The sequence below is a fragment of the Gossypium arboreum genome, chromosome 5 (genome assembly GCF_025698485.1).
Source record: "Gossypium arboreum isolate Shixiya-1 chromosome 5, ASM2569848v2, whole genome shotgun sequence".
Classification (NCBI taxonomy): domain Eukaryota; kingdom Viridiplantae; phylum Streptophyta; class Magnoliopsida; order Malvales; family Malvaceae; genus Gossypium; species Gossypium arboreum.
This window is the reverse complement of record NC_069074.1, coordinates 15,923,927-15,948,352: the sequence shown is the minus strand read 5'-3', so window position 1 is coordinate 15,948,352 and position 24,426 is coordinate 15,923,927. Positions and strand designations below refer to the sequence as shown.

Genomic DNA, 24,426 nt, shown 5'->3' with positions numbered 1-24,426 from the left:
CACAAACGCATCCCGCCATTACTTAAAGCTCCAAAACAGACGCTTGAACACTTGGCATCAACGGAGCAATCGATCGTTGTAGTACGCAAGGCTCGTTCCAATGTCTGTTATGTAACCTGGGATGTACCTCCCTAGTACTTGACACGACTGCCATACCTCATTATATGAAGCGTCCCACCCACTATGCATCTTTTCTAACACCTTCTTTTTAGCTATCCAAGCATTATAGTAAAAGGGGGTGTACCTCAATTGGCTACGAATATTGGCAATTAAGACCAATACAGAAGTCCTGGGATATGCCTTCACTATCGGTAATATTAAACTAGCTATCATATCTAAATTCATATTGAGACGATCTTATAGAACATCTATCAACGAAGTACTTTAAATAATGCAGCATTAAGTAATAACAGTATTATTTAAAAACCCTAAACACCTAGTGATATTGTACTAGTAGCACAGGTATGTAGACCTTTGTACTTTTTTATCTCCCACAAGCTTGTCTTTTTCCTAAGTGAAGCCATGATTTTCCATGAACATGTACCGTTTTACACTGCACACTGCCTTAAACTTCTCAGATTTGGATTTAACCACATTGTAGTTAACCCCGTTCATGATGCTATATTGTTTCAATGCTATATTGTTTCATTACTGTAAAACTCCTTACTAACTTCCAATTCACCCGAATCCAATGATGAGCTTGTACGATTACACTTTCTATATGGTAGATCTGGAAACTCCAACCCATCATCTGCCTGTAGATCAACATTATGTATGTGGACTGGAGGCGAGTACGTCCTAAATCGTGGATCTTCTACATCTTCATCTGGACCCTTTCAACATCTTCAGGTTGGGTTGGAACAAGTTTCGATTCAGAAAATAATGCAACTTCTGTACCATCTGGGCTGGGCTTTTGAGGTGGATGCACATCGAACTCATTATCCAACCCACCATCATCTACAACGTACAAGGTCCCCTAGCCGGTGGACCTCGTAAGGAGTATATCATCCCTTTTTATGGACGTTTCATAACGTCTCTAATCAGATATGAATTGTTAACCACTAAAAGTTGATGTCATTCCCCAACATGTATTTCCATCATCGAACATCGACCTACCGATGTGCATATCCCATCTACTAACTGAGTGTCGTGTAAGAGTTGTGTATTCCATACTTCCACCAAACACGGAAGCTTCCGTGTTCTGCCTCCCACTAGTGGAGTGTCGGGTAGGGGTCGTATATTCTTCTCAAACAGTAGTAGATGTTGAAGTCGCAAATGCTTCATTTGGCGATGAAAATTGTACATATAACTCAAGATAAAGTGATCCATTAACGAGATGAGTTTGCACCATCGCATTCAAGCTACGACCACTTTTGATATCAAATGAGTCATATGTCACGGGATCAATTGAAGTACAAAATCGATACTTAATAGACGAAACCATCATTAGCGTTGTTCCAAAGATTTTGTGCCTAATTCTTTTACGAAATTCTGTCAAATCTATGTTCTGGTTAAAAAGCACTTGCGTTGTGTTCTCCTATAAAAAAATAACGTCGTCCTCAATGTCACGTACCTCATCATCATGGTAAATAATAGCACTAATACATTCACCCATCTTTAATTTTTATTCTGCTCAGTCTCTCTAATTTTTCTTGCTGCAGCTTATGCAACCTAAGAATGAAATTTGGCTCATTTATAGCCTAAGGCCAAATAGGAACTACTGAAGAAAAAGAGCGTCCACGTGGAAGCTTTTTTCATCAATTTTGCTGACAGTGCATCCTGCTTGAATCGTTTTTGACACCATTTGTTCAGAATCGTCTTCTCAAAATTATTTTTTAAGAACTGCTGTAGAAAAAGAGCGTCCACGTGGGAGTTTTTTTCAGTAATTTTGCTGACAGTGCATCCTGCTTAAAGCGTTTTTGACATTATTTGTTCAGAACCACCTTCTCAAAATTATTTTTTAGGAACTATTGTAGAAAAAGAGTGTCCACGTAGGAACTTTTTTCAGTAATTTTGCTAACAATGCATCCTACTTGAAGCATTTTTGACATTATCTTTTCAGAATTGTCTTCTTAAAATTAATTTTTCTGAAACTACTGTAGGAAAAAAAATCCTTATTGTCAATATAATTTTTCCTAAGCCCTAAATCTAAACACACAAAATTATTTTTTAAAAAAACTAAACCTTAATTTAATTAATTTTCTTAAAACTCTAAACCCTAGTTTAATTAATTTATTTAAAACCCCTAAAACCTAATTTAATTAATTTTTAGAAAAAAACTCTAAACCTTGATTTATTTTTTAAAATTCTTAAACCCTACACCCTACATCTAAATTATTTTAACAAAAACCTAAACCCTAAACCCTAAACCTAAATTATTTTAACAAAACCCTAACTTTAAATTATTTTAACAAAACCTTAAAACCCTATGCCAAAAAATCCTAGAGGCAACATGCAAAAAAACATAACTCTAGAAAAACACGGAGCAAATCGTGTCCCTAGGGGAGCGATTTTGCCACGTCAGCAAAACACTTTCACATTAGTGCATTTTGTGCTGACATGGCAAAATCGCTCCCCTAGGGACGCAATTTACTGAAATTTCACCTAAAAAGGCTCCTACGTGGATGCGTATTGCATATTTCAACCCTTTCCGGTAAATAATAAAAAATTGCCCCATTACCATAAATAAAGTTGGAAATGGGCCTTTATTGGTAAAATGGTCCAGTTTAATTTTGAGGTACCTAGTGATTTGTTCGCCAGCTTTTCCGAAATGGGTCTCCACGGTTTCTTTGGGCTTTGGCCTATGGATGGGATTTCTTACAAATGAAAAATGAGGCTATGAAATCGGATGAAACAAGAAAGGCGAAGATATTAAAACGCGTAAGATTGCTTGGTTTAACAACCCATGTAAACTCCGAAACGAAACACCAAGCATATCCTTTTCCTCTTCCTCTGCCTCTTCCATTTTTATTTGTTTCCTCTCTCTTTCACCGCACATCCAAGCAAAGCAAAGCACAGTACAGCACAACACAGTTTGTGGTGACTGGTGAGTGTCAAAAAGGGCAAAAAAAAAAGAAGGAAAAAGAAAAGTTCAAAGGAATGATACTCGAGACCATCAAGGAGGCAAAAGCAAAGCACCTAACTAATAAAGCAACACCGTGTAACCAAAACTAGTTTGTTTGCTGGGTGCCTATTTCAGCAAATCATACCCATCCATTCTGACAAAAAAAAAAGACATTTACTTTTTTTCTCCAACTCGTCTGTTTTCTTCACTGTCGTCATCTATGGGTATCTGCCAATCTCTCTGCCGTTGCTTCAGCAAATCTCATGAAATCCCAGTGTCGTCCTCTTCTGATTCTCCTCCCCTTCCGTACCAACCATTGACAGTATCAACCTCGGGAGGCCAAAACCCTTCTTTCTCTAAAGCTCCTTCATCTTCCCAGACTGGAACCATTTTGCTCAAACCTTGCGTTGACATCACCTCTCTTTATGATCTTCGCAAAGAATTGGGGAGAGGTCAGTTTGGCATCACTTATCTTTGTATTGAAAAGGCTACGAAACGAGAATACGCCTGCAAGTCCATTTCCAGGCGTAAACTAACCACTGACAAGGACGTTGATGATGTTAGGAGAGAGATTTCGATACTGCAGCATCTTACCGGGCAGCCAAATATTGTGGAGTTCAAAGGTGCTTATGAAGATGCCCGGAATCTGCATTTGGTGATGGAGTTGTGCTCAGGTGGCGAGCTTTTTGATAGGATCACAGCCAAAAGGAGTTATTCTGAACGTCAAGCGTCTTCCATTTGTAGGCAGATTATGAATGTGGTGCATGCCTGTCATTTTATGGGGGTTATGCATAGGGACTTGAAACCTGAGAACTTCTTGATGGTTAGCAAGGATGAGGATTCTCAAATAAAGGCCACTGATTTTGGACTCTCTGTCTTCATTGAGGAAGGTTGGGTTCTATCACTTTGTTACTACTCGATTTCTCTTTTATTTATTATGCTTTTGCTCCTAAAATTCAAGCTTTCTCCATTGAATCTTGGATGATATGTGTTCTCGATCCTTTTGCAATCAAACATGAATTGATCATAGCTTAATCAAAGTCTCAACTGTTTTCAAATTATGTTGTGGATTTTCATTTTTTTTAATAAGTGTTTTTAATAGTTTTGCATAGTAAATAAAAAGCTAGAAGCAATTGGAGCTGGAAGCGGGCTCTGCACGTTATGCTTTCTAGATATAATCATGGGGTCAACCAGACCAAGTCAATGAAGAAAGGGACCGGTCAACCAAGTCAATGATCATTTATTCATTTTTTGCTAAATAATGAGTTCATACGGCAGAGCAAAAAATAAGGCTAATTAGAAACAGAAACACGTGGTAGGTTGCATCATGATTCATGACTAAACCAGGTGCTTCCCTGTTATATTAACGTCCAAAAGACTATATATATTGCTATGACAGTGAAAGCACTAATTAATCTATATATCAACTTTGGTATATATATAAACGCACTCATGAGGCAATTTCTATCCAATAGTGGTTCAATGATTCATACTGACTGTGATATCATATCAAATCTTGGTAACACCTATGCAGCACTGTTCCTCTTTGATACTTACAAACCAACTAACATGATTTTACTTATTCAGCAGCATGGTTGACAGATTTTCTCAGTAAATAAGGGATTATTACTACTCTATTTTAGTTCATCTGTAAATCAGATAATGTGATTATGGTTGTTAAGTAGCTGGTTAAGTTAAATATGTAGTTTCATATTTCTAGGTAAACTGGTGGTTATTGCCATTGAACCATCAAAATTGATACAATTAGGATTAAATTTCATAATGAAAAAGAAATAGATGATGGACTAATTGGTGACATCATATGTGTATGTGTTAACCTCTTTGCCCAACTTCACCTTTCTTAATTACTTCTTATGAGTGATATGAGCGAATGATGGATGAAAAAGGTATTGCTACTTGTTTATGCATTAGGTTTTCCAAGTAATCAACTACAAAGCACTTGAATGCTAATTACTTTTTCAGGTAGAATGTATAAGGACCTTGTTGGAAGTCCATATTATGTTGCACCAGAGGTTTTACAGCGGAAATATGGCAAAGAAATAGATGTGTGGAGTGCTGGAGTCATCTTATACATTCTTCTTAGTGGAGTGCCTCCATTTTGGGGTGGTATGGGATCTTTCCTTTTTTGATGATTTCTTCATTAGTCAAAGAGAGACTCAAACTTGTCTGGCTACTTGTTCTCTCAGGCTGCACTCGGTCTTTAATTTCCTGAGAGAGATTTAAGTAACTTAAACTGCATTTGGTTTGTCGATGGCTTGCTTTTGGTTCTGATATCTTTTCATCTGTTAATGGATACTTGTTGCAGAGACCGACAAAGAAATCTTTAAAGCAGTTTCAGAAGGTAACCTTGACTTAAAAAGTCAGCCATGGCCAACTATATCTGAAGTTGCAAAGGACCTCATCAGAAAGATGCTAGCAAGGGATCCTAAGAAACGGATTACAGCTGCTCAAGCCCTAGGTAAAGATATATATATATATCTGAAAATTTTACTAGGCAAATTTCTAGAAAAAAAGAAACAAAAGAATCGGATTGACAACATTAGATGTTGCATTCATCCTTAACGCAGAACATAGTTTGATAATGAGTGAGCCATTATTGTTTTCCATTTTGTGTATTTGAATCAGAACATCCATGGATGAAGGAGGGTGGTGAGGCATCAGATAAACCTATTGATAGTGCTGTTCTTAGCAGGTTGAAGCAGTTCAGAGTAATGAACAAGCTTAAAAAACTTGCCTTGAAGGTATGACCTCATGGTTCTGGTTTTTCACAAATGTGAAACTTGCATACCCAAGAGGTATTAAACTATGTTTCTCGGATAACCATATCAAATGTACATAACATAATGTAGGGCGGTTATATCTGTTCTTTAGTTTTACCTCCAGCTAATACCTTGAAATTTGATTGCTGGAAGGTGATAGCAGAAAACCTATCATCAGAAGAAGAGAAGAAGGGCTTACAGCAGATGTTCAACAACATTGACACGGATGGAAGTGGTACAATAACACTTGAAGAACTCAGGGATGGATTAGCTCGATTAGGATCTAAGCTAACTGAACCAGAAATAAAGCAGCTTATGGATGCTGTAACAGTTCCCTTTTTTTTGTTGGTTTACATAGTGAAACAAAGCTTGAGATGCAAACAACTGCCAACTTCTGAATGTCTAAATTTTATTACCAGGCTGATGTTGACAAGAGTGGAACCATTGATTACATTGAATTTGTCACCGCTACAATGCATCGACATAGGCTCGACAGGGAAGATAACATACGCAAGGCTTTCAACTACTTCGACAAGGATAGCAATGGGTTAGTGTATTCCACGACTCTTCCTATGACATCTTTGCTTGTTTGACTTTAGTATAATTCTCCCCCCCACCTTTCATTCAGGTTTATCACGAGAGATGAATTAAGACAAGCTATGACTCAGTATGGGATGGGAGATGAGGCTACAATAGATGAAGTCATTGAGGATGTTGATACTGATAAGGTAAAATCTATTTGTTCTAATCCTTCATAAATTTCTTCCTTTGCCAATGGTGTCGGATGCATGAGTGTAGATATGATATAGGATGGGAGAATCAATTATGAGGAATTTGTAGCCATGATGAAAAGGGGAACTCAAGATGGGGATGGGATGTGAAAGACAGATGAGAAAGTAACACTGCTGCTGCCACTGCATGTTCCATGAAAAGCTAAAAAGGAACTTCACCAAATTTAGATCATCTTGTTGGCTACTTCTGGGCTCTTTCTCTTTCCATCTTTAAACACCAATTATGACATGATGATCATCATTCCGAATCCATGTAGTTTTTAGCTTTTGTTTTGTATGTAGATAGAAATGGCATCTCAAATTTCTCAACAAAAGTGGGAGGAAAGGTAAATAAAAGAAAAAGAGTGTGTTTCTCTCTCCCCCAAATCATGTACTCTGTAATAATATTATTTTTCATATGGAGAACCGTGGGTTTCTGAGTTCAGAGATCATTTTTTTTTTATTTGAAAACTTTCGTACTTCAGAAGAGACAGTTACAGGAGAAGAAGCGGACCATAAGAAGACCTAATCCAAGCAAAAAGAAGAAAAATAGCACAGGAGCAATAAGAAACCAGAAAACAGGGGGCCAACAGAAGCTGAAGCTCATCTCAATCATGGTGAAGAGGAAAACATGAGCCGCGAGGGGACAAGCCAAACAGCAACATGAAAACGGATTCGAAAGTCAGCCGCCAAAGCTTCAATCGTGAGAATAAGAAGGAAGACTACAGCAAGGCATTCAACCATTCCTGCATGGAAGAGAGTGTTATATACTTTCCCCTACCCAAGTGTTGCTTATGAATTATACAATACAACTAGCAGAGTTTTGTTAATTAAATGTTTGCTTGCACTTGCTTTTGATTCAGACTTGACTCTAGTCTCCCATGCAAGAATTGATGCTGTTTTTTTTTATTATGATGATAGGATTGAATTGTTAAAAATTAAAACTCTTAAAATACTAATAAAAATTAATCATCTATTGTTTTTATAAAGATAAGGTGGGCCTGGGCGTTCTGTTGCCTCTATTTTACTCTCAAAACAGCTTGTTAAACCGGTTCTTAATTTGGGTTGGAGCAGGGAGTCGGAATGGTACCGCTCTACACTTGTTGCCCGTTTCCTTCATCTAAAGCCCTTCAAATCTCCCCTTCTTTCCTCCTGCTCTCCTCTCGAAACCCTAAATTTCTTCCCTTCACGATCTCAAGAATCCTTAGGGCCACCTCCATTTCCACTTCTGCCGCCAAACATGAAGAACCGACTAGAACCAGCTATGCCGGCGTTCAACTTGAAGAAACCGTGGATGAGACCAAGCAAGGCAAGCTTCGGCTCGATTCCTGGATCTCCTCTCGAATTCAAGGCATCAGCAGAGCTCGTGTGCAGTCCAGTATAAAATCAGGCCTTGTAAAGGTCAATGGCCGCGTCGTCGACAAGGTAACTCATTTTTACCTTTACTATTACATTTGGACAATTCTGAGTTTTAACTTGTTAAGTTTCTAATTAGGTCTCGCATAGCCTGAGAGCTGGAGATAAGGTTAACTGTGTAATTTCCGATCTGCAACCATTGAAAGCCGAACCTGAAGATATTCCATTGGATATAGTTTTCGAGGACGACCATGTTCTTGTCGTTAATAAACCTTCCCACATGGTAATTTAATTTGACCTTTAAAAGAAAATTTATTTCAAGTTCACTTTCGGCTGTAAAAGTCTGACATTTGCCAATGGCATTGCTTTATTTGGTTGAGGTTGTTCATCCAGCACCTGGAAATGCTAATGGGACATTAGTAAATGGAATTCTCCACCATTGTAGTTTACCCACAGTGGCATCGTCTGAAAAGGAAGTCCTTTTTGACACAGAGGATATGTCTGATGATGAACAAGATATTTTCCATGGCGCCAGTGCAGGAGCAGCTTCTGTTCGGCCAGGGATTGTACATAGATTGGATAAAGGCACCAGTGGATTGCTTGTTGTTGCAAAGGTTAGTCCTTTTTGTTTTTTTCTCTTGGCTAATGCAAGTTGCATAAATTAAGGAGCTAGCTTCAGGTTATATAGTTAGTGTATGGCAGGATGAACATTCCCATGCCCATTTGTCGGAACAGTTTAAGCAACACACTATCCAGAGGGTCTACATTAGTCTTACTTGTGGAGTGCCTTCAGCTTCTGCTGGGCGTGTGGACATTCCCATTGGCCGTGATTCAAATAACCGCATTCGGATGGCTGCTGTACCAGGGTTAAGTCATCATGGTCGGGCTCGTCATGCTGCTAGTAGGTGATTTATAGTACTCCATTACATCATTTTATCTTGATGGTTCTATAAATAATGGAGAAAGATGAGGGTCGTTCCCTTTTACCAGATATAAAGTAATTGAAGTGCTCGCTGGTGGTGGTTCCGCACTGGTTCAATGGAGACTGGAAACCGGGCGTACTCATCAGGTATACAGTTACAGTTTTGTTGTTCATAGATCAGATCTCGTTCAGTGTTCATAATCTGTTTCTTTGTATGCTTGTGAAGTAGATTCGTGCACATGCAAAGTACATGGGAATTCCTTTGTTGGGTGATGAGGTGTATGGCGGGACAAAGAACATGGCCTTGTCACTGCTTCGTCCTAGGACCCCCCCTTACTATAATGATGAACTTTCACGGCTGGTTTCTAGATTGGAGAGGCCATACCTTCATGCTTTAGTCCTTGGGTTAGAAGATAAAACTTAACCTATTGTATTTGCTTCTGTTTCAATCATAAACATCAGAAAGTGATATCAGTTTTTGCTTCTGCCTATTCTTTTGTAGTTTTGAACATCCCCACTCAGGCGAGAAGATGCGGTTTTCATGCCCACCCCCTCCAGATTTTGGTGAAATATTGAATCATCTTCGTAAAATTGGCATAGAGAAGGTAAAGTTTCTGATTGAGATGCCAGCTACTCGTATCATTGGACTTATATTTTCTGCATGATGCATTGTGGTAATGATAGGCATGCTTAATGTGGTAGAGTTGCACATTTATGTTAGATGGCAAAGTTCTTTCATGAAAGCAATGTTCTGTTGACCAGCAAGCGTTTTGTGACTAAATGCATCATAAGATAACCTAAACATGTTTGCTCGCTTGCAGCCTATTTCTAAGGAATAATCAGATTTATTTGCGGCATACAAATACTACTCATCTATGGGCAGACTCAGATCAAGGGGGGCTCTTCCAATTAAAAAGAAGAAATCGACACTTGCCTTATCATCCATCACCAAGAACATTAAGGCTACAACTTTCTTTTTTGGTTTCATCCTTTCCCATGAGCCGAATTCCAAGGGCAATTGCATTTGTTGAATTTTGAAAGGCTAAAGTCATTACCTGTAATTTATCAAATTTATCTGAAAATAGGTAAAATTTAGTTTATCCGTCTTGTCTGTGTTATGAGTTATGAACCACATTTTAAGTGTTAAACATGGGATGAAAATATGAAATAGCAGGGCACTTAATATTTCTGAGTAAGACCATCCAATTCTAAATAGCGCCAAGGAATTAAAAGTTAATACATTTCTATTCATTATTTTTAACTACTTTACAATCGGCTGTTTGTGCATTCACCTTCTATCAATGTTCCTATCTTCTAACGAATCTATGAATTGTATTTTTCACTACTGAAAATGGCCGATAGTTTCCGACGGCGTTTAAGAAAAAAAAAAATGAGAACAAGTACTTCCCATCCTAACAATTAGGTCAAGAGATACAAATGCCCCCATCACATAGGGGTTACATCACTCTGTATTCTCAGCACCGTCCGATTATGACATGTACTGATGTACCCTGTTATCCTGTCAATGAAAAAACAGCATATGTATCAAATTACTAAGGAACCAAATCAACCACCAAAGATCTTCTTATTTACATAGACACTATAACTACTAAAATAAATTAGAACATTAATCCTTAAAACCAGCTCACTATCAAAAACCAACAAAGCTAAACCCACGATGATTCTGCATTTTGTATTTTTGCATTCCATAATTTCATTTAAATCTACACCCTCAATGACCTCGAAAAGAAAGAAAACTTGGGTTGACCCTTAGCTCATACAAAGTATTAATATCCAAGGATTCACAAATCATCAAACAAGCTAGCTAACTGGTTCAGCTAAAAAAAACTAATCTAAACAATATCTGGAATGATACTTGACTCTTAGCATATACAGGGTACTAGTGCTCAAGCTTGATATATCACTGAAGAAGCTAGCTACCTAGCTCAGCAAATGAACTTCTCTATAGGTGGTTTGAAGGACCTCGTACATTTAAAATCTCTTTTTTCTTTTTCAAAGTGGTTCGTGGATTTTAGAGAGGGAAACAAGAAAAGGATAGCTCATGGTGTGCACTTAAAAGTCAACAAAAGGCTGAACACAGTCAACTACCACAGTGGCTTCTTGGCGCAACAAACTACGATAGGTGCAGACAGGTACCTCTATATAGCAGTTTACAACTTGTATTCTTCAACATGCAGCCACTTCGTTGAGGACCATTTGTTCCCCGAAATCACAGGGCATCCACCTGGCATCTTCCACAAGACAGTTAAAATCATCTGTCCTCTAAGCAGTAGAAAACTAAGAGTTGCTATATGATAAAATGAAAAATAGTCTCTGAACATGCGTCAATCATTTATGGTAAGAGCTCAATTTTTTTCCTATGGGAACTGTAAAACTGCTGAATCATTCTTGAATTGCAACCAAAGATAAAAGCCAAAAAAAAAAAAAAGTAGGAAAAATAATTTATTGCAGACCGTGCAAACTTGAAGGATCTAGTGTGGCATCAGGCCTCATGCTCCAGAACAGCAATGCATCTCCCATCTTAGGTTTCACAGCAAGACCCTTTTTACCACATTCTGACAATTCATTCCACCAAGGCACAGCACTAACATTTCCCTTGGCTGCTGGAAATATTGTCTCACCCCCTTCTTCAACATCTGACCTTCATGAGTAGCAAAAAGTAAGGTAAGAGATACCAAATCCTTTTATTTTTCAAATATAGAAAGATGAAATGAGGAAAGTAGTACTCTGAAACTAGATTGGCTATAGAATGCATCATAGACATGTACAGATAAAATTATAGAACTTACAAATACATAAGCACAGTAGCCATCCGCTGGCCTCCATTTTTAGTGTTGAACTCATCAAGGAAGTAATCAAAGTGTGCATCATATTTCTGTTCAACTTCATAGTGGAGAACTTGAAGACCTTCTCCATTCTCTGGGCATCACAAAGTTAGCTTCAATTTGTACAAGGAAAAATGCAATAAACCAAAAGTAAATTGAAAACTATCAATTTAACTCCAAAATGAAACAAAAAGATAACAAATTTTGGAAAGATCTAATCTGGACATCAATAGCTGTAGATAATAAATGTGCTAGAGGAAAATGGTACAAGTATTCCATATGCACATGATCACTACTTAGGTTTAACTAAGACTCATAACTAAAGAGTTTTCAGAGAGAATTTTTGCACAAAAAAGAAGGGTTCAATTATAGATTTCAAAGTAAAATATATATGCAAGGTTTCACTTGGTCTTAGAATCTCATACCTACAGGTATGAAAGTGTAGTCGGCTATCCTTTTTTCTATGTCCATGATGATTTTATCTTGCCCTCTTCTCAGAAACATACCCGAACTTGTACGCACCCTGTGAACAATACCAGTCAAATGTGATAGATGTAAGATAAGGTTCAGAGTTCAACACATAATTGGTCTTCATACAAAACAGGGCCTCCTTAAATAAGATTTAGCATAATAAATTACAGAAAGAAAAGCATAAGCAGGAGAAATGAAGTTCAATATCTTCATTATCCACAAAAGAATATGTTCAATACCTTAAAATCATATCTTAGCATTTATAACTACATGAAGAAGTGGGGGGGGGGGGGTTAGAAAATGCAAACCTGCTATCTTTACTTTGCCCTGTTTTGCTATCAACAACAGTGGACTTCTTCATGTAAGGTTTAGCAAGATTTATCAGGTATTCACATTCTTCCCTGGACTGTTGGAATGAGTAAGAAGTGAAAATCAAGATAACAACCCAAAAAAGAAAAAAGAAAGTAATGAAAAATAATACTATCATCACATTCATAATCATTTAGTTTTACTACTACTCGTATTATTAACTAAAAACTAAGAGCAAGACCTCAAATCCAACATACATCAGCAGGTGATCATGGAAACAAGCCGAGCCCACTACTCAGAATCGTACCGATTCAGTAATAAGAAAAGGGATGTACAAAGTTCATTTACGTTATTTGACACATCGACTACATTGTTAATTCACATTCATGACATTACTTTCGAGTGCAGACATATACAATGAGAAAGATCAGATTGACAATTTCAAATTATTTATACCAACCAAAAGATCTCAAGGACGCAAGGAACCTTGATGCATGTGTAACAGTAATTCATAAATAAAGATTATAAACAAAGATAAGAGTAGAATAGAAACGAACCAAGAAATTATGATAAAGGAAAGCTCTAGGCTCCCATGAAAGGACTTCAGTCCACTGCTCCCCTCTTTTTCCCAAGCCTTTTCCTCTGCATGAAAACCAAGATCAGAAAACACCATCAAAAGAGATCAAAGCTTAGAAATAAAAGCATCAAGACCCAGTTACCTTTCGGAAGCCATGCGTCTATAGGAAGTAAGATCATTAGGCGGAGAATCATCGCCGTTAATGGGAAGAGAGAAAATCCCTAATCCTAAAAGCATCAATAAAACTACCGTTAACATAAACAACATCGATAATACAAGCGTTACTGTCGACAATTTCTTCGCTTGCAATCGAGAATGTCTCAATTTCGCCATTCTTGAATTAAAAAAGAAAGACAAAAGAAATGAACTCAAAACCTAAGGATGGATAGAAGAAAACCACCCCTAGTTCCGGGTAAAACAAAGATTAGAAAATGTTGAGAAATTTTCTTTTGGAACCATTAGAGGACTGACTGACAGACGCCCCCGTGTAAGCATAGCATTTAAGACGTTGTCGTTGTGTTTACGTCTGGGCTGGTTCTATGGTTGTAGGTAGAGTTGTCCAGGGCCGGGCCCGGTTCAGGCCCTAACAAATTTTTAGACCTGGATGATAGGTTTACTCCGAAAAATGGGTCTAATTTTTTTACTTAAGTTCAATTTAGATAAATATGTTAAAATCTCAAGTTTAGCCTGGCTGTATTAATTTTTATATATAAAAAATTAAAAATATAATTCATTAAAAATATTAAAATAAATATTTTTCAACAAATTGAAAATAATTTTTTAAAAAGATACTTAATAATTAATGCAATTTAATAAATGTCTCTAAAATAATTAGAAAGCTAAAGTTATAAAATATCCAAACAATAGTAGATTGAGTCTTAGCTCAATTGGCATAAGCATTGTTGCCAATGTAAGAGACGTGGGTTTAAGTGCGTTGAAGTGCATTATTCTCCTATTTATGAATTGCGGGAAGACTATGGATAGTTCTCTGCATTGCGCTAAAATTAGCATATATATTAAGATTGTTAAAAAAAATAGAAACAACAGGATTTTTTTTTCCAAAGTCAAGTCAAGCTCTGGCCCTAAAAATCTTATCTGAAGCTCAACCTGTTTTTTTAAAATGGATTTTAATTTTTTGTTCAAACTTATTTTTTAGACTTATATTTTACTTAAATTTTCTTACTTTTAGAGCGAATCTTCAAGCCGAGCTAAATAAATTGGACACGGGCAAGTATAGTTGTAGGCAGACACGGGTTTAGGCACTAAAAGTAATAATTCTAGTTTATTTTTCAATTTTTTTGTCCATTTCTTTTTAAATTTAACTTTATATTCGAATTCAACGTATTGAAAACAAATAAATTTTGTATAAATGGCATGTAATGCTTACAAACAATTTGTCATTCTCAAGTAATAAGGAGTGAAATGAAGATGGATGATTACGTCACAAATAACTTTTGTTGAAGATCCACAATATATAGAAAATCTTTATACCAAAAAAAAAAAATTGAAATCCTAAATTAGATGGATTACGCTTTTTACATAATAATTATTATTGATGATAAGCAGCAAATCATAATAATCTAATATTTTATTGGAATAATAATCCACGTCAATAAGCGGCCCAAAGAAGACCGTACTACATGGTTGGGCCAAAAATCCATAAACTAGAAAAGGCCCTGAAAAGAGCCCATATACAATTCCAGCGTCCTCATTTATCAACTCTTAAAACCCCTCAAAAAGCTAGTTAATCTTTGAGCTGCTGCAGCTAGCACTCTGTAAACTCTAAATCTTATTTCTACACTCATTTTTGAACCGCAAAAGGCAATTTCCATGGCTTTAACCAAGGCAAGGCAACGCTTTCCATCCTCTTTCTCTCTTCCATTCTTCAAATTTTACTCTTCTTCAGTGTCAACCCCACTACAAGAAGTTGAAGCCGCCGATGCTGAAACGACTGTAAAACCCCAACCCGCCGCACTTTCCCCCGAAGAAACCCAAGTCGCCGAACAATTCCGTTCCTTAATCAAAGAGCACCACCGCAAAAACCCCAACCCAGACCCGAACTCGACCCCTCCATCCCCTAACTTCACCATCCCTTCTCTCTCCCTCGACTTCTCCAATATCTCTACCGTCCATCCCGTCTCCCCTTCCCTCGTGCGCTACGTCATTGACAAGTGCAGTGGGGTTCGCCATGGCATACCTTTCCTCCAAACCCTGTCCTTCTTCAATTGGGCCGCCGCACGTCCCGACTTTGCTCACTCTCCCGACCCTTACAACGAAATGATCGACCTTGCTGGAAAGTTGAGGCATTTCGGCTTGGCTTGGCATTTGATCGATCAGATGAAAGCCAAAAGCGTCGACATCTCACTCGAAACATTCGCCATACTAATACGGCGTTATGTGAAGGCCGGATTGGCTGCAGAGGCCGTGCACGCGTTTAATCGCATGGAGGATTACGGGTGCGTTCCCGATAAGGTTGCGTTTTCAGTTTTGATTAGTATTTTATGCAGAAAAAGAAGGGCTGATGAAGCCCAAACTTTTTTCGATAAATTGAAGGACGAATTTGAACCTGATGTGATTCTCTACACCAGCTTGCTTTACGGCTGGTGTCGAGCCCGTAATATCTCAGAGGCCGAAAGGGTATTCAGAGAAATGAAAATGGCAGGGATTAAGCCTAATGTGTATAGTTATACGATTGTGATTGATGCATTGTGTAGATGTGGCCAAATTACGCGTGCTTATGATGTTTTTGCGGAGATGGTTGATGTAGGTTGTGAGCCAAATTCCATTACTTTTAATAACTTGATGAGGGTTCATGTCAAGGCTGGTCGCACAGAGAAGGTCTTGCAGGTTTATAATCAGATGAAAAGACTCGGTTGTGCTGCAGATACGGTAACTTATAATTTTCTCATAGAGAGTCATTGTAGGGATGATAACCTTGATGAGGCTGTTAAAGTGCTTAATTCGATGCTTAAGAAAGGGTGTATCCCGAATTCGTCTACTTTCAATACTATATTTAAGTGTATTGAGAAGTTAAGGGATGTGAATGCCGCTCACCGAATGTACGCTAAGATGAAGGAGTATAAATGCATGCCTAATACTGTTACTTATAATGTTTTGATGCGAATGTTTGCCAGCGCCAAGTCTGCTGATATGGTTCTCAAGTTAAAGAAGGAAATGGATGAGAATGAGGTTGAGCCTAATGTGAATACATATCGGATTTTGATCACAATGTATTGTGGGATGGGGCATTGGAACAATGCTTACAAGCTATTTAAAGAGATGATTGAGGAAAAATGCTTGAAACCAAGTATGCCTCTTTATGAAATGGTGCTGGAGCAGTTGAGAAAAGCTGAGCAGTTAAAGAAGCATGAGGAACTGGTAGAGAAGATGGTTGATAGGGGATTCACAACACGTCCTTTGTAGAAGTAGTTTCTTGGTGTTCTATCCATGAGGTAATTTTCCAATTTTTCATGCCATCAATCGATTAAAAGCTTCAAATGTCATCTTTTTGTTGAGTATGGTCATAAGTATGTAGAATGGAAAGTTAGAATGCATTGTTGTATCTTCACCCTTCGGTTTTTCACCAGTAGCATACTTAGTTCTCATAGATCTTTTACTGATAAATCATCTCTTCTAGATTGTCAAATCCCCTTCAAATTTTGGTTACATGTATCTGTTGAAGCAATATATTTGAATGATATTTTGTTTATGGATAGTCTTTACCCCCTGAACATCACATCTAGAGAATTTCCTTTTGAGTACCTGTTTGTAATACTTTTGTGAAGAATCTCATAAATTTGCAGGTTAGTTTGGGTAGGGTTACCAGTTAAAAAAACCAAGTATTGATGGGAGTTAAGAATAAACTGAAATGATCGACAAATGACGCCACAGCTGCATATCATATCTAGCATCTCAGTCAGACCTTTCAGTCTTATCAGGTTCCTTCTGCAAAATCCATTTCGTTTCAGGCAAAGCAAGTACACTTAGTGTTTGAAACACATTCATTAACTGATAAATTTGGTAAAAGAAGCAACAAAGCAGTGAATATGCATTTTTTTTTTTTTATTGAGTGATTCAAGCAGCGTTGGGTGTAATGTACAATTTTGAATAGACGCATGTTAGAATCATTAAATCTTGGACTCTTTTCACTTTGCTATAGGCCTACAATGGATGCCGGGAATTGAGTTCAATCCATTACTTTCTTAGTTGGACATGAACCATAAGTTATGTTGATTGGAAGTTGTTGAATTTAAATAATAGTGAAAGTAATAAATAAAGAAAATGATATAAAAATAGATTACATCCGCGGCGGACCCAATAGTTGAGAGATTTTAAACACAATCAGCACAGCTGTATGGAAACTCCAGGGCAGGCCGGCAAGCTCAACCCTATAATTCGGAAGATCGGAAATTCCAAAGTGAATATCACAATATATTATGATTGACAGACGTCCATGGACACCAATCAAGTATTATTTTGTCATCAGTTTTACATTTCATATGTTATTTTTATTGATTTCGAAATATAAGGGAGGTCTCCCCAAGACAGTTTTTCAATGTTAAAAGATGGCAAGGAGTGGATATCTGTGGGAACATTGTTTCCCTCGTAGTTATTTTTACTGCAAAACAACTACTTTGTTTCATGTATCTTTAGCCAAAGAAATTGGAAGGCAATGATCTTTGGATAAATAAATAGTTGTTTGACGTCAAGGTAAAAGCTCTGACTTCAATTCCATGAAAATCACATGATTATATTACCAAGTATGTAGTTGACTTCTTTTTTTTTTTTTTTTTAAATCAAGACCCTCAGCATTACAATAACTTTCAATTTTGTGGGCTGTTTCAAATTATATTAACTTTGAAAACTCATGATTACCTGAGCCCTAAACATAATACTCACTACCGTAATTAAATATTAACTTTTTCTTTTTACTATTAAACAAAAACAATTTTAATTCTCAAACTTATCCCATCAAACATGTTTCTACGTCAGGTATGGAACACAAATTCAAAGAGTTATAACTATTTATTCATAAGGACTTACCAAGCCTTCAAATTATCAAATATATCATAATTTTTAATGATAAATACGTAAAAAAACAAACAAACATAATAATAGTATTGTGAATTGCATTGTATAACCCACACAATTTGATGATTAGATAAAAAAAAATAGTCAAAAACCGACAAAGCTAAAGCCACAAGGCATGCCCAATTTATTTAAATCATTTTGTTTATTGGGTAATTAATAAAATAATAAATGGAAACTTTGAATACAAATTAATTTTGTCTGCAAGTAGAAGGGAACTCTGCGTCACCATAGCAAGCTGTAATGTAAATGCATGGTTTTAAATTTAAACAACACACAATGCTTGCGCAGTCTTAAATAGGCTTTGACCCAACCTTTCCCTATCTGATTCGGTCAAAATAAAATGCCTCAAAGCACATAGTTTCATTTCAACTCCTGACCTTTTTTATTTTATTCAATATTCATTACATATAAAAAGGAGTTTTTTGCCAAATTCTGCAAAAAGTGATTTTATTTTTTACATACGACAATGGAGAAACAAGCGAAACCCAGAAACAAGATGTTGAAGTTTTTGCCCAAAGCAGCTTCATCGGTCAGTGTGAGCTTTCAAAACCACCCGTTCAGCCCAGTGAAGCATAAAGCCTTTGCAGGGAAAGGATTCTCTGGTCCTATCGTTTCGATGATTCCAGCTGAAGCTCGAAGGAAGTCCAAGAGTGAAAGTGAAGCCTTCGAGACTCAAGAACCAACTTCACCCAAAGTTTCCTGCATGGGACAGATCAAGCACAAGAAGTGTATCAAAAAAGGTAAGCGCGTTTCGCTTCCCAAACTGCCGAAGCCCGTCGTCTCTGAATCCTCTTCTTCTGGAGAAGTAAAGAAGCACGGGTCCAAGTTAAAGCGGTTTTTCAGCATGGGAAAACCAGCAAAGAAATCTGATGCACCAGGTGTTAAAACAAAGTCGTGTGATAGGGCACCTTCCTTGGGCCAAATGAGGCGGTTTGCAAGTGGGCGTGATGCTTTTGCCGGTTTCGATTGGACGACTCAGATTGCACCAGTGGAAGCTGATCGTAGGGGTTACTACTCTGAGGATGATGATATTGGTGATGAGAGAAGAGATAGTGATTTTTTTGAAGAGGAAGAAGTGATCATTCCTTTCTCGGCACCAATCACGGTTGGTGGAGAGGTGCCTTTGCAGCCAAGAAAAGAAATTAACTTATGGAAAAGAAGAACCATGAATCCACCTAGACCCCTTCAATTGAATCCCATTGTCACCGCAAAGTAATTCCTCTTATATATATATATATATATGTATAATTTTTTTTTGTTTTTCTCTTTTCCCCTCTCTCTTCCTTCTTTTCTCGTTTATTATATACAGAATACTGCAAATATAGAGTGACGAAACATTGAGAAGTCTGTAATATAACTGGCATTCCTTTGATTCCTGTGTACAGATAAATATAAAATGATTGCTTAAGCTTCACAGCTTCTTCATTTTTCCTTTTCATGGAGATTGCTGTTAATTACAAAATTGTTGCATCAAACAAGGGATAAGGATTAGCAAAAGAAAAAAAATATTTATAGTAAAAAGAATAATTTTTTTTAATCTAATAATAATTTTGTTTCCGTTTTGGAAGAAGGAAATGATCAACGCTTTTATCCTTTATACGTAATCCCTTTGAACAAGGCTAATTAATGAAAGCAGCGAGATCATGTCCACGTGATAATGTTTTCAACCATGACTGCCAGTGAAACTTGCAGTTTATGTATGAACAGTTGAAATAGCTAAACAGTTACTAGGTTGTACAAGTGAAATCTATCTCTTTCAAAAAAGTGGCCGCCTGCCAAAATGGAAAAATACTAAATAACCACAATCAGGAATGGAGTGGTTTAAAAGTCTAATCCGAAGCTGTATTATAGAAGATGGGGTGGTCCAACTTTGAGCTGGGGTTTGGGTTTGTATTTCGACATGCCGACGCCACTGACAATGATGCTCCATCTTTCATCAACCTTAATTTTGGCACTTTATCTTTCTATGATGAGAAATTAAATGGATAGGTAATTAATTTAAAGCAAACCCTTGATTTCCCTTTATGCTTTTCTTCTGTTTTTGGGATTTTTTAAAACCCTGTTGAAGTAATATGTAGTCATCCTTTTAAAAACGTCTTCCCATTCAAAATTTGTCTCATTCAATACGTGACCCGCGGCTTTACTTTATTCATGTTCAATTTAATTTCTTGCGTTTTAACTCATCCACTACATTTAAATGTAAGTAAATCTCAAAATTATATATAAAATCTAGTTTAATATGCAATTGTATATATAAATTTAATTTTGTATAATTTTATATATAAAATTTTCATTTGATTCAATTCTCATAAATTATTAATATAAATTATTGATATAACATTATTTTATATTTATATATTATATCTATAAATAATAATTATATTTATTTAATATAAAAATATATTGACGCATTTATTTCTTTGAATATGTATGATTAAATTAAAATTAAAATTTTAAGTATATATTTGAACCACAATTAAAGTTTCACGTGTATAACTACACCAAATTAAAGTTCGTGTATATAATTACACATTAAATAAAATTCATGTATAATTTTGAGATTTATCCCTTATTAATATTATTAAGTTTGAATTTCAATGATTTTATTAATGGGCCTATAAAACACATAGGATTAATCACTGAACTTATTTTAGTACAAACCTTGAAAAACCAAAAATAAAATAAAATAAATTTAATGTTAATCGTGAATTTATTTAATTTATGTTATTTGCTGAATTGATTAAATGCAATAAAATTTGATTATTATTAATATTATAAATTAATTATAAATTTTATGAAATTAATTTTAAAATTAATTAAATACTAAAATATTTAACATTGTTATTTTCAATTAACAAAATATAATATCACATTTTAAAAATACATTTAAAAATCAAACTAGAGTATCAAGTAATGCATTAAGCAAAGCACTCCATTTATTATCAGTTAACTGCTGTATTTAAATCAAGTTTCTACCTACTCTCTATTGCGGTGGTTTCTACCAAAAAAGAAAAAAAAAATGGATGGTCAAGAGATAGATAGAAGCCTTTTTTCTCTCCAATCATTGAAAAGTCAAAACCTTCCTATCTCTCACTCATAGCAAAACCACCAACAGCCGGAGAACAAATCAAACTCTACTAAATTATTAGAGGAAGGATAGGATGTCTTCAACTTAATCCTTAAAAGACAAAACCTTCATCTCTCTAAAAATGCGACATAAAAGTTAAAAAGGGGCAATATCTTCTTCTTCTTCTTCTTCTTTTAATAAAGAGTAGCCTAGGTACTAACATCCAAGACTATTACAAAACACAATTTACATTAATAAAATTTGTTAAACTCTGCTATGATAGTTTGGGCAGTGGAGTTTACGAGCAGGCTTTTGGACGACTCTTCGTAAGAATTTTTCGGCTCATAATATGTTTGATAAATGGGTTCATTCATTAACTATCATATTAGGTCTCAACTATCATGTCTCATATGAGATGACATAGGGTACATTATAGCGACATTTTACCTAAGTCTATGATACTAGACTACTTGCACTTGACTCACCAACAGCAACTCAACATGTGGCATGATATGTAGATAAGGCCCAAGCCCTAAGGAAAAAAACCAAGCAACTTACACCTCCTCCCTTCCCAACTTACTTCCAACATCATCATCTCCTCCTCCCTTTCTACTCCAACTACCCTATCTGGTGGCTCTCCCATCTATCCTAAACAGGGTGAACCACCCATGCACATTTACCACCTACTCTTCCTTGTATCAACAAGACTTAATAGTGGACTCTCAAACACCTTAAGATCGAAACTAGATGCATTGGACCAACTTACCATGCAATTAACAATTTTATTAGCTTTGCAATAGATGTGGCAAAGCTTGGCCTCCCCTCGACAATTGCATAGCTCCTTGATACTCCTTATTAGCAATGTTGTTTAAAAAAAGTTGGACTGATCGATTGGACTTGGAATTGGTTGGGATATAGTCTAAGGAGAGGTAAAAAATTGGTTGACTCGCAAACCAATATTGATTGAAATACCAATGCAATTGGGTTTTATAATTTATAATTTTGATTTTTTTAATAAATTATTTGTGTTGGACCAGACGGATCGAATCAGGAACCAATTGTCTGACTTGTGCAACCACTAGTCTTATTTCGAAAACATTGCTTATTAGTGCACAATCGTAGATATATTCTTCTTTGTTATTATGAACATATGAATTATTAACCTATTATCATTCTCTAGCAGCACTCGTTTATATTTATTTTCCAAAACTAATGTCAAGCCATCGAAAATGCCCCCAAAGTCAGCTTCTGAGACACTAAGCATGGTCCAATGCTACAACAAAACACCACTAACCATGAACCATTCTTGTAATAGTCTGATTTTCAATGGTGTCAAAAATTGTGGTTCGAGACCACTAAAATCTGACAAGTGAGTTAAAAATCTATTATTTGATATTGATGAGTCAAGTGTGAATTTTAGAAATATTCTTGAATTAGTGAATGTTGTGATTGAAAAGAATTTATTAGAAAAATTGGGCCGAAAATGAGGTATCGAGACCTTGAATTCATAAACCGAGTCATAATATTTTTAGAAATATTTATGGAGTTTTATTGAGTTAGTATTAAAATTTTGTTAGAAAATTTTAATGTTTGGGTAGTCAATTAAATAAAAAGGACTAAATTGAAAAAGGTGTAAAAGTTGCTAGAAGGATTAAATAGCTCAATTGTCAAACAAGGAAGCATTAAAGAGCAAAATAGCCCAAGGGAGATATTTGGCGGCATGGGCAGAGAAAAAATCTGGAAATTTAAGAAAAAAGGACAAAATTGGAATTTTAGAAAAGATTAATAGATAAAAATCTAATTAAAAAAGAAATCTACACATTTTCTTCAAAATGGACAGCCAAAAGGCCATGGAAAAGAGCTCTTAAGCTGGTTTATCATAATTTTGCTTCATGTGAGTTTATTTCTTGCCTTTTTTTTTGTAATTTTTTGTGATTGTAAGACTTTTACAATTAGGTTCAGCTATTAAATTCATTAGTTTTTGATTTTTTGGGAGAAATTGAAAGTTACCATGGCTGAGTGCTGGAAGTTTATGATGAATTAACATGGATTTGAAGCTTTAATTTCATTACAAGATGATTTTATTAAGTGATTTTAAATAGAAATTGGTTTTAGGACCTAATTGTGAAAAAATTGTGAATTAGAGTTTGATATTGAAATTCTGAGTATCAAAGTCTGTGTTATAGCTTAAGGTAATTAGATAAAGTGTTGAGAAAAATTAGCTCAATTAATGGGTTAAATAAATTTAGGGGTAAAAGTATAATTTCAAAAATTGAAAGGTGTAAATTGCAAAGTGAATTAGTATTGAATTAGATACTAATGAATATAAAATTTAATATTATAGATCAAGAATCCGAGAATAAACGAGGAAAAAGAAAAGTTGTTGAATAGTCCCTGAATTTCTATAGCTTCTGCAAATTAACCAGGTAAGTTCATATGGCTAAACTTTTGTGATTAATTGTTAATGTGAAAATGATATAATGTATTACTTCCTATATGGCTATTGAATTATGAAATTGAAATAATGTAAAAATCGAATTGAAAGTTCAAAATTAAGGGATACGCAGTATTGAGTACGTATGTTCAGTGACAAGTGATGAATTGACGGATAAGACCATGGTTAATCCATGGAAAAGTTATGACACGTAGGTATGGTATTGTCCATACTGAGCTATGACACGTAGGTATGGTATTATCCATATCGAGCTATAATACATAGGTATGGTATTTCTCATACCGAGTTGTGAAACGCAGGTGTGGTGTTGTCCACAATGAGCTATGAAACGTAGGTATGGTATTATCCATGCCGAGCTATAATACGTAGGTATGGTATTTCCCATACAGAGTTGTGAAACATAGGTATGGTATTGTCCATACTGAGCTATGAAACGTAGGTATGGTATTAACCATACTGAGTTGTGAATCGTGGCACTGAGCAAATGACGTACTCAAATCTGTAAGTCGTCCCTTAATTTGACATGTGTGGGTAAATGACAGATGAGGCTAAGTGTTGAATTATAAATTGATATTTGGGTATTGAGCTCAACTAAATGAATTCATCGTGTGAAATTGTGGATGACAGGAGATATGTGTATAATACTCGTTTATTGAATTGCTATGATATTTTGGTAAGATTTATGTTTTGGTCCAATGAACTTACTAAGCTTTCTTAA

The 24,426-nt window shown here is 35.9% G+C and overlaps 5 protein-coding genes across 10 annotated transcripts; 4 read left to right on the top strand and 1 right to left on the bottom strand.

Moving 5' to 3' along the window:
* The first annotated feature begins 2,817 nt into the window (after positions 1 to 2,817).
* Positions 2,818 to 7,608, top strand: LOC108465474 (calcium-dependent protein kinase 29). 3 transcript variants are annotated; one of them, XM_017765795.2, is made up of 8 exons: positions 2,818 to 3,954; positions 5,048 to 5,191; positions 5,391 to 5,543; positions 5,711 to 5,826; positions 5,998 to 6,168; positions 6,264 to 6,391; positions 6,473 to 6,572; positions 7,100 to 7,608. In XM_017765795.2, the coding sequence occupies exons 1-8, from the start codon at positions 3,285 to 3,287 to the stop codon at positions 7,247 to 7,249; spliced, it is 1,632 nt and encodes a 543-aa protein (XP_017621284.1). In that variant the 5' UTR covers positions 2,818 to 3,284; the 3' UTR covers positions 7,250 to 7,608. The 3 variants fall into 3 exon arrangements, with proteins under 3 accessions (XP_017621284.1, XP_017621286.1, XP_017621285.1); XM_017765797.2 differs by lacking the exon at positions 7,100 to 7,608 and adding an exon at positions 6,643 to 7,059; XM_017765796.2 differs by lacking the exon at positions 7,100 to 7,608 and adding an exon at positions 6,654 to 7,059 and having other exon boundaries at positions 2,819 to 3,954.
* On the top strand, positions 7,580 to 10,088 carry LOC108465476 (RNA pseudouridine synthase 2, chloroplastic). 2 transcript variants are annotated; one of them, XM_053028678.1, is made up of 8 exons: positions 7,580 to 8,039; positions 8,110 to 8,253; positions 8,351 to 8,584; positions 8,706 to 8,875; positions 8,961 to 9,039; positions 9,122 to 9,297; positions 9,395 to 9,497; positions 9,714 to 10,088. In XM_053028678.1, the coding sequence occupies exons 1-8, from the start codon at positions 7,698 to 7,700 to the stop codon at positions 9,729 to 9,731; spliced, it is 1,266 nt and encodes a 421-aa protein (XP_052884638.1). In that variant the 5' UTR covers positions 7,580 to 7,697; the 3' UTR covers positions 9,732 to 10,088. The 2 variants fall into 2 exon arrangements, with proteins under 2 accessions (XP_052884638.1, XP_017621288.1); XM_017765799.2 differs by having other exon boundaries at positions 8,673 to 8,875.
* LOC108465477 (probable prolyl 4-hydroxylase 3) lies at positions 10,078 to 13,610 on the bottom strand. Of its 3 annotated transcripts, none has more exons than XM_017765800.2 (8): positions 13,238 to 13,610; positions 13,076 to 13,160; positions 12,518 to 12,615; positions 12,164 to 12,261; positions 11,703 to 11,832; positions 11,367 to 11,554; positions 11,050 to 11,137; positions 10,078 to 10,411 (listed from the first exon to the last, which is right to left on the bottom strand). In XM_017765800.2, exons 1-7 carry the CDS (start codon positions 13,426 to 13,428, stop codon positions 11,064 to 11,066), a joined length of 864 nt encoding a protein of 287 aa, XP_017621289.1. In that variant the 5' UTR covers positions 13,429 to 13,610; the 3' UTR covers positions 10,078 to 10,411; positions 11,050 to 11,063. The 3 variants fall into 3 exon arrangements, 2 of the variants coding, with proteins under 2 accessions (XP_017621289.1, XP_052884639.1); XM_053028679.1 differs by having other exon boundaries at positions 11,367 to 11,549; positions 12,168 to 12,261; XR_008283225.1 differs by lacking the exon at positions 10,078 to 10,411 and having other exon boundaries at positions 12,168 to 12,261.
* Positions 13,611 to 14,816: 1,206 nt separating this feature from the next.
* Positions 14,817 to 17,811, top strand: LOC108465470 (pentatricopeptide repeat-containing protein At1g20300, mitochondrial). The gene is made up of 2 exons (XM_017765791.2): positions 14,817 to 16,547; positions 16,899 to 17,811. Exon 1 carries the CDS (start codon positions 14,926 to 14,928, stop codon positions 16,516 to 16,518), a length of 1,593 nt encoding a protein of 530 aa, XP_017621280.1. The 5' UTR covers positions 14,817 to 14,925; the 3' UTR covers positions 16,519 to 16,547; positions 16,899 to 17,811.
* A 577-nt stretch (positions 17,812 to 18,388) lies between these two features.
* LOC108465472 (uncharacterized protein At1g76070-like) lies at positions 18,389 to 19,648 on the top strand. The gene has a single exon (XM_017765793.2). It carries the CDS (start codon positions 18,653 to 18,655, stop codon positions 19,400 to 19,402), a length of 750 nt encoding a protein of 249 aa, XP_017621282.1. The 5' UTR covers positions 18,389 to 18,652; the 3' UTR covers positions 19,403 to 19,648.
* The last annotated feature ends 4,778 nt before the right edge of the window (positions 19,649 to 24,426 follow it).